We start from the raw sequence: 10,349 nt of genomic DNA, 5'->3' as shown, positions 1-10,349 counted from the left end.
AGCTGCAAGTCTCGTTTTAATTTGATAAAACAGAAATCAGATCATCACATATGGTTTAGAACTGTTTAAGTGTAGTTCACATTTATAATAAAGATTTAAATCAGGCTAAGGGGAAGTTAAGTGTAAGTAATGTGCAGGTCACACATTAATAGAGTCTGTTTCAGTATGGTTAAGTACTATTTACGAATGCTTGGTATGATCAAGGTATGGATCGAGTCGAGTAGAAAATTAATACTGGCAAGTAGGGTTAACATAGGCGCAATTAAGACATCTATTGGAAGAAATTCAAACCTAATTCAGAATGATTGAGTACAGATACTGTCAATTTCAGTCATAGGTTTATAGTGAATGGAAAAGGGAAAGGTAAAACATAACCAATCACAATCCCCATAATCTGTCATTCTTCATATCGATGCGTTCACTGCGTGTAAAACTACTCAAACATCGGACATGCTTCCGAAGACAATGTTTTTTGTGTGTTGTAAATTTCTACCGGTGAGCAGACTGAAAGTAAAGTTTATTTTATTTTATATAGGATTTTGTTTTGTTTCAACAGTAAAATGAGCAAACACTCACAAGTGACTTAGACATCTTTCATTAATACACTTCCTAAAAAAAAAATACAAATTGAAATACCCTTCAACATGACTAATGAATATACTATACAAATGTGTATCTACGTTCCTATTAAGTAGAGATGTAAATGTTTATCGGACAGCAATGTACATGATAACAGAAAAGCGAAAATACTAAGTAAATGGAAACAGCTTTAACAAAACATATTTTTTTCTATCATATATTATCAGTTATAGATTAAATATTGATTACAAAAATATATACATGTATGTCGGTTGAATTGATCATCCATTTTTTTCATTGTAACAGAGTTATACACATATGTCATGTCATCTACGTCAAATATTTAGTTATCTTAGGAATCAGATTTGAACAATCACTATCTTGGGAATAAAATGCCTGTTCTAAATCACGAATTTGGCATTTGGTCTTCCCTCTTTCCGTTTGGTGATCACATCATTTGATGATTTTAGGTATTTTTAACTTCCCATCATTTTAATCTAACTTAAAATTCAGTATTTGTATGCACACTTTACATTATGTAATATTTCTTATATAATTTACATATTAGGGAATACGTTGATATGATTGGTCGAGAGGAGTTCCGGTAGTTAATCTTGACGCTAACACCGACGTAAACAACATTTATTTTCACTGCACGTTAATCGTTAAAAAAATAATGCACAAAAATATTCGTTTGGATGATAATAAGGGTTTTTTTTGGTTTACTTTTTATCAGATGGCAAATTTTATTTGGTATACATTTTTGCGTTAGCCAACAAAAATATGCATGCGCCATGCCTATTCAATGACATAAATATACAATCTACGTATGATATTGTGCTAGAGGAAACGAGCGTGGAAAAATATATATTCCCTATCTCCAATTTAAAAGAATTATAAGGATTAAACGCATTTTCAAAGGAATTTACTGATGTATAAACTGGACTAAATAACTCACACAAACATCACAAAAGTTCTTCAAAGTCATTGGTCGAGTTTATACATAAAAAAGTCCTTTAAAAAGGCGTTTAATCCTATAATAACTGTCTATTCAATACTATAGTGTTATTAATTGGCTGTTTCTGTATCGGCACTGGTAAAGATTCAAGGTTTGCTGTATTGGCCTCTAGACCCGTAGGGTCGAGGGCCAATACAGCTGACCGAGAATCTATACCAGTGCCAATACAGAAACAGCCAGTTCATTACACTTTTATTAAATGATTATAAGAGAATTAAAAACCGGAAGTGAACGTCCTGTATTAGCCCATGGGCCAATACAGCTTTCCCCCGCTTTTTTTCTGTATTGGCCCTGTTTTTTCCGTTTCAAAACTTTAAGACGTTACAAAACATTGCACATCATTTAAAATTGAGAATGGAAATGGGGAATGTGTCAAAGAGACAACAACCCGACCAAAATAAAAAAACACAACAGCAGAAGGTCACCAACAGGTCTTCAATGTAGCGAGAAATTCCCGCACCCGGAGACGTCCTTCAGCTGGCCCCTAAACAAATATATACTAGTTCAGTGATAATGAACGCCATACTAATTTCCAAATTGTACACAAGAAACTAAAATTTTAAATAATACAAGACTAACAAAGGCCAGAGGCTCCTGACTTGGGACAGGCGCAAAAATGCGGCGGGGTTAAACATGTTTGTGAGATCTCAACCCTCCCCCTATACCTCTAACCAGTGTAGAAAAGTAAAAGCATAACAATACGCACATTAAAATTCAGTTCAAGAAAAGTCCGAGTCTGATGTCAGAAGATGTAACCAAAGAAAATAAACAAAATGACAATAATACATAAATAACAACAGACTACTAGCAGTTAACTGACATGCCAGCTCCAGACTTCAATTAAACTGACTGAAAGATTATGATTTCATCATATGAACATCAGGCACAATCCTTCCCGTAAGGGGTTTAGTATCATACCATCATAACATATATGAGAAGAACATAACCCGTGTCATGCCAACAACTGTTTTTAGAATAAATGTGTTTAGTTCCGACGCAAAGACCTTATCAGTGACTCAATATTAACGTATAATATTAACCTGTTTATTTTATGACTTTAATTTAAAAAATATTATACAAATGTTTTTATGCATAACGATACTTCCAAAGTTAAGTAATGGCGTAAGAAAATTGAAAACCGGAAGTGAACATCCTGTATTAGCCCTAGGGCTAATACGGCTTTTTTCCCGCTTTTTTCTGTATTGGCCCTGTTTTTTTTTCCGTATTGGCCCTGTTCTAAGAGTAATATTAAATCTTGATTTATATCGACAGTGGAACGTTATTAGTATTGCACATGCTGATTTATCCGTATTAGGGCTTATTTGCTCATATCATTTAATAAACCATTGAAGCTAACCATATCAACTATTTTTTTTATTTTTTTATACCAGTAGTCTGCATGTTTAAACATATTTATGATTCCTCATGTAACGTTTTCTTCTTTTGAATGATGTATAAGGTGTCTTGGGTGTCATTTAAGTCAAATTAAACAACAGTATGTTCTATCGAGTGTCATCTCGAACCAGTAACATATACGATACATTCTTTGTATGATAAGTTATTTCAAGTAACTACTAGTATTACATTCATAATTCAGAACAAATTTATAGAGACCAAAATTCTGAACCTTCAGTTTACGACTACCTATTAACACGTTGGTACAAATTCGCCAGACATTTATACCAACGCTAAATCGTAATAAAATACTAAAAACATTATACTTTCAAAATTCATCAGTTTCGCGAAATTTCATTAAATTCGATGCTAGAGCTTCATGTATATGAAGAACAGTCAGGAACTATCTTATCAAATGTTTAATTTTTTTAAAGAAGAATAACTCAATTCGTCTGAGGTCAACTTTCTCTGATGCAGTTGGAACCTGTTTCTCTTATTTTGTGAATTTATCTACGGGAAATCATGGAAAATTATATTTTGATTCATGACAAACATTGCATGTGTCTGAACCACATTTCTGATTTGATTGTTTTTCGGGGTACATACCATAAATAGGAAACTTCACACATGTATTCTTATAGAAACAAAATCGAAACAAGAAGAAGAGTTAAATACATATAAACGGTATGTCAAACGAATACATGTACAACGATGTGACGGTTAATGCATTAAAATGCTAGTACGCGTATAACACATCTGACATAAATGGCCATGTTTTACAAATATACAAATATGTGTTTTACACACAACCAACTTCTAGTTTGTATATATACTTATTACTTGATAATTTACGCTGTGAACGTAGCTAATAATAAACTTAAGTAAACTTCAACAAGATAATTTCAATATATTATGACATGACTATTGTTGATGTCAGATAGAAGTTTCTTTTTTCATACAGTAACATCTCAAAGACCGTATGAGTATTATATTATATGATTAAGGTAAATATATGTTACTTACATCTCCAAACCTAGACTGCAAAAATATGAAATAAGAAAAATGTTAGCTTAAAAAACATTTATAAAACAGTTTACTAGTGTCTGGTATAAATATAAACTTTTATTGTTCCTTATCACAAACTGTAAAAAAGAAACGTTTGCTATAATACAAGACACAACAAATATTGATCGTTTGACTTAATTCAGTGAAGCATTCAAATAATTCTTTCACAATTGAAGTGCAACTGATCTTTTTGTAAAAATCTTAATCTGTCGTAATATAGGCAAAAATAACAATTTGATATTTCAAAATTACCAGTAGTTCAAAGTTAAGAATATATGCTTATTTGGGAACATGCCAATATGCTATGAACACGGAAAAAAGAAATTATCGCAAACAGAATTGAACGGTCTATGTTTAATTTATTATTTACATTGTTTAAGATATCAACATGAATACATACACTCTCTTGTTAAGCTAAATATGCTCTTAAGTATGTACCATAAGTTACTGGATCACTCAAGATTTATCAATATAACATTGTTTTCATATAAAAAAACGTTTTGTTCGCATAAAATGAATAATCCCGCTTAGAAAAATTTAAAGCTCGAGCTATTTAGTTTCGTATGTGAATAAAACAATCTTCATAATGTTTAAGCACTGAAAATAATTATAAGTTTAATACATACATGTTGTACCCGTGCTTACTGGTAATAGGTTCATTCCTGTAAAAAAAAAAATACATACTTGTGCATAATTATTAAGTGTTTTTGAGAAGTCACAAATCTTTACTTGAGTACATGAGACGCATGCAAGTACGTTGTGTGTTTGAAAAATATTACCGGAATAACGGTTCAATGAGATTTTTTGTCCATACGTTTAGAATGGCATCCTTCATTTTAATTTTTTTTTTTTAAATCATGGAAACACACCAATAAATCAATGAGGTTACAAAGTGTTTTAGGTTGTGTCCAAAAAACATAACCATTCCAACAAAAGGTCAGATAATTATTTTTGTTTACATGTTATATATGAATTGGTCTAAAATTTACTTTACAATACTCGACTGTAATCTTAACCATACTTGATTTTTTTACAAAAATAAGGCTGTTAGTTTTCTCGTTTGAATTGTTTTACATTGTCATATCGTGGCCTTTTATAGCTGACTATGCGGTATGGGCGTTTCTCATTGTTGACGGCCGTTCGGTGACCTATTATTGTCAACCTCTTTGTCATTTTGGTCTCTTGTTGATAATTGTTTCATTTGCAATCATACCACATCTTCTTTTTTATATCTACAGTCTGAACTTGTACTTTACTGGACCAGTATTTAACCATCTACCGCGGCTGAACCGTACTCGATCTACTAGGAACCATACTTGACCTAGTCAGAACCGCACCTGACATAATCTGGACATATTTGACCAAGTATTAAGCGACGTTCATCAGGGTTTTTTTTAACTCACGTATTACTTATCAGGTGATTTCAAAGGCCTTGCGATTTAAGTGAAATAGGATGTTGCAAGGAATGAATGTTCTTATGAAGTTAATGCTCTCTGACCAGATGTGATATTTTTAATGGGTTTGTCCCAAGAAGAAGGTATTACTTGATCGTTCACTAATAATCAGAAGAACAATTAAAAAAGGTTAATTCAAACCATCTTTGTTTTCTGTAATTATACATTTAAGTACACTTTACTTACGTTGAAATCTGTTCATTCCTGTAACAAGAATCCAATAAATATATCAAATAACAATACAGTACAAAACAATTGAAGAGTTTGTTATTTTGTTTTAAAAAATCCAAACACATGAATATCTATGTTAGCAAATCTTGGCAGGTTGAATTAAAAAGGACAACAAACATTTCACCGAAATTCTAATTTCAAATACACATTCATTACATCTGTCCAGATTAACTGAATAATAAATAATACTCTGAATATTATAAAAAACAAAACCACTTTAAACGCATCATTGAACACAGTTTGCATGTTTTTTTAGTTCTAGTGTGGGGACTGTATTGTATGCACTAAAATCAATTTTTTATGGTCAATAGGAAAGTAACATCTTTCAAAATATGTGCGCCAAAAACAGTAAGGCACGTTAATGTTAATTTAGATACTGTTTACTCTTGTAAGCAGTCAATATAATACTTTATTTTATCTGTTAAGAAAATGTGTAACGGTGTTGTCTTGTTTAAGTTGAATAAAACTTCTCAACACAATTTACATATTCTGATTAATCTGAATTGACTTCAATATTATCATTCATGGCAGACAATTTCCATATACTATACAATATCATAACAGATGATAATGTCAGTAATGACAAGTTCTTTTATATTACTTCTAATTTTACCAACAGTCTTGACAAGACGTTTCAATACGTCAGACAAAAAAACACCCCGGACCAACCCAGACAATTATAAAAACAACATTTTCAATGTTAACCTTTGTATCACTTACCCACAATGTTTACATTCGTATTTGTATATCTTTTGTGAATCTTTGGACCTAAAATAATATTAACCAGGGTGTAATTCTTATCTCTGAAAAAAGCATGCAAATACGGTGTACATTAACACACTGCCACAAGGAAAAGACAAATATGACACAACCGTAACTCTTGCAAAAAAGTGTGCAAGCTTACAACAAAAAAATTCGTATAACGTCATGTTTCAAACACATTTTCGCAAATAAAGAAACCCTTCCATAGCGGACTTTACGGCATTACTTTGTGTATCTTGTTGAAAGCCTGACTGCTGCCTGTAATTGGTTAAATCTTCTAATTCGAACTTAAGTGCATATTTGTCACATTGGCAATTATAACACATCCTATTGTTTTTTTAAAGAACATCTAGAAAAGCACTGTTCATTTACGAATATCTAGCCAATTATTGGTTATCAGCATATTGCAGTTCGTTTTCTCGTAAGCTCTACAAGTGAATTTAAATAACAAAATGCTGGACTGCAAATTTTGGTCTCCTATCTTGTATTTGTGTTGTGCATTGAACATTGTCCTCATCTATCTTCAGTTTTCAATGTTTATGTTACTGTGTCTTTAATCATTAGAGTTATACAATTGAATAGAGTTTATGTACATATCTTTACCTTCAAACAAAAGATGCATTGAATTACCTGGTTTTAAGCTGGTTTTCAGTTTTTGCCATTAACGCTTTACCTTCTCTAAAACACAAAACATCACTACATGATAAGCTTATTGAAATTGGTTAATATAATATGCAAGAAATACATATTATCAGTTTATTACATGGAATTTTTTATATCGCATGTATTATTAGCCCTTTGTTCAATATCGGCCCATGAGCCGCATATGCCTCAGCAGAGAAAAAAAACCCTTTTAATATGGACGAATCGACAAAAAAATAAACAATATACATTATGAAGACTGTTAGGAAAAGTCAACCTTTTCAAAGTAAATTTCTAAATTATGTTTGAAACTTATAAAACATGTATTTATTTGATAATATTTTTTGTTTCTTATTTTTATTTTTTTATTATTATTTTACACAATACACTTTTCAGTATCTTAATTATTGTTCTGTGCACTATTTGGTAATGTTTATCACTGAAAACGTTGCATTGTGGTGTATTTTTCGGAATTTATACGGAATTTGCCGAGTATCACCGGAATGCCATGCGATAACGTTACGGAAAGGCATGTGATAACAATCGAAGCATGTGATAAACTTTTCATATCAGCCCGCTAAGCACCAATTCGAAAAATATGGAATCTACGTAAATTTGATGCTATTATCATACAGTAAAAATCATATGTTATTAAGTCTAGGTATATGATAGAGAATAATACATGGCAAAATCCGTATGATGTGTCGTATCATCCCGAGACACCAATACCAGCCCAATGTGTTACGGGTTTTGCAATGTTTTAGACGCTTTATCATATATTTTTACAGGAAAGTATTATATTATATGAACTGTTTTCTGATCCATAGCACTTGGTTACCTTCAGTTCTACTTTTGTCTTGTTTTAATAGCCTTAAAAGAATTACTTACCTTACAATTTGCGTGCTGTTGTTTTAAAAATATATTATTTATTGGATTTGTTTTGTGTGTTTTGTATTTTTTATAGTTGCATTTAATGTGCCAAAAAAAAGTAAGAGTGTGATAAAGGGTATGATAAAGGGTGCGCATCAAAGTTGCGCGGTATGGATTAAACTGCAATATAAAATATAAAAAAGTACTATATTTACTACTAAATATATGATAAAAGGTAAGTTGATTAGTTATAATTAGATTTTCATTATGTCATATACAAAAACGTTAAGGTATATTTTAGGTTTCAGAAATTAAAAATATGTAGGATGCCAAACATGAGGAAAAAACATCTCTTTTAAAGGTAGGGAAATAATTATGTGGTTTATACAAGCACAAAATGAAAACAAAATGATTATATACACCAGGAATCATCTATAGAATAACAACAACTGTGTTAGATTCATTTCCGAAGTGCCTTTCATGTAACTTATCACCACAAGGACAGCTACAACTTAGAGAGTTAAAAGATGGAGATGTTTTATAACTGAATTATGCGAGGTGCTAAATACCTGATATAAACACGACCATCACAAATATAACAAGAATGGTCAAAGCTGTTTCGAACAAAGTTTCTTAATGTAAAGAATGAACAGTTATGACAGTAGCTTATTTATCACACGTGCCGTTTTAAGTGCAGGGTTGGCTACAAAACAGTTAAATCATTCAGTAACGGAGAGTCCAAAATTATTGACTATAACTAAGTGCTAGACAAATGTCAATAGCTGCTTTTTTTCAATTGTGGATAGTTGTTCTATGTATATATTCACGGTGTACATTTAATAGGGACACTCATACCTAAATATGCCGAAGAACGGTGTAAGTATAAGATACCACATACCGATAAGTCAAAATCAATCAAATGATGATGCTGACACCTTGATTTCTTTTAAGTCTAAAATATAAAGTTGAAATACCAGATGCTTAGATGTGTCGTTCTATCAAATTGTCTGATTTCTATTTTCTTATAATTGAGGTACATTAAATGTGGACTACTGTTCATACAAAGCGAGCGAAAAATTTCTCTTTGTCGTATCAAAATAAGCGTACGAAATAGTCTTTTTTAAACAATTTCTAACAACATTGTCTTTTCTAGATCCGTAGTATCAATCATAAAAATGTGCTGTTTTATCTTACAATCATTCGTTAACCTGCTTTGTCTGTTTACCTCTTGAGGAAGTATGTTCAACAGATGTTTATTTTGTCTAGTGTAGTTTGTCATTTGGTGTTTTTTGTTTTTGTGTTTGTTTTGTCATTGTGTTGTCGATTTTTTTTAAGAACGCCTTTGAATGTCTATTTGGCATCTTTTGATCCGATTGCATTGCTACAAGACACACATTCAACAGATAGAGATCCATTTATTCAAGAAAATATTTCGTATACCGATGCAATTATTAACACCATAATTAGTTTTTTTCTATGAATTGATAACTTACTTAAACTGTAACTCTCCGAATAGGCTGTCTATTTCTGTACCTAAACGCTTTTTGTTTCTGTATGACACAGATGAACTTTCAGGATCTTGCTGTAATTCTATGTTGTCCACATCAATTCTAAGTTTCTTAAGCTTTTTTAACAAAAGTACATCTGCTATCGATTCCATTTCTTTTATGTTCTTTTGCAATTGCTGACAGTTTTCAAAATCTTTACGATAAATTTTGGTCAGTGCAGACATATTTTGTAATGCTTTTTGTTCCTCGTCCTGCACAAGTTTAACAAAATCTTCGACTTTGTTATCAATTAGTTTCTTCCAGTAACTGCCCTCTTCAGTAATGGTCTTGATGACTGCTTTGACTTCCTCACGGTAAGCTTTTGTGTACTTTTCAATTGTGTTTACGTTTTGCCTCGATGATATTTCCTTTAATTCAATATCCTTGGCAAGTTCAGATCTAAGTTTTTTAGTTGATTTAGTAAGGTCTGTCATCAAATGGCGACTGTGTTTCTCGACGGAGCAAATTCTACAAACAGGAGTATCACAATCCTGACAGTAGAATAAGAAACTTTCCTTGTGGTCCGTACAAAGAAGTTTTTCTTCCTGGTTGATATCTCTTCCGCTTCCAAAAGTGTGTTTTTTACAAGACTTTGTGCGTAAATGAGATAATTTACAGTTTCCGCAAAATAACTGATCACACTGCTGGCAGTAGTGTTCACCTGGTCCGCCAGTACAGATTTCACAAGTCGATGCAGCGGCTTGTGCCATTTTGTTTGTTTCCTTTTATCACCACACACAACCTTAGGTTTGCTTGTTTAACTTAACAACGTACTCTGGCAGCATT

General features: G+C 31.8%; 1 protein-coding gene across 1 annotated transcript; it reads right to left on the bottom strand.

The window, feature by feature from the left end:
• Nucleotides 1–4,664: 4,664 nt before the first annotated feature.
• On the bottom strand, nt 4,665–10,349 carry LOC134698026 (E3 ubiquitin-protein ligase TRIM9-like). Its single transcript, XM_063560315.1, has 5 exons — nt 9,510–10,349; nt 7,135–7,182; nt 6,463–6,510; nt 5,698–5,715; nt 4,665–4,719 (listed from the first exon to the last, which is right to left on the bottom strand). Exons 1-5 carry the CDS (start codon nt 10,271–10,273, stop codon nt 4,665–4,667), a joined length of 933 nt encoding a protein of 310 aa, XP_063416385.1. The 5' UTR covers nt 10,274–10,349.

This window comes from Mytilus trossulus, chromosome 14 (genome assembly GCF_036588685.1).
Source record: "Mytilus trossulus isolate FHL-02 chromosome 14, PNRI_Mtr1.1.1.hap1, whole genome shotgun sequence".
NCBI lineage: Eukaryota > Metazoa > Mollusca > Bivalvia > Mytilida > Mytilidae > Mytilus > Mytilus trossulus.
The sequence above is the reverse complement of the archived record's forward strand: the minus strand, read 5'-3'. Positions and strand labels throughout refer to the sequence as shown.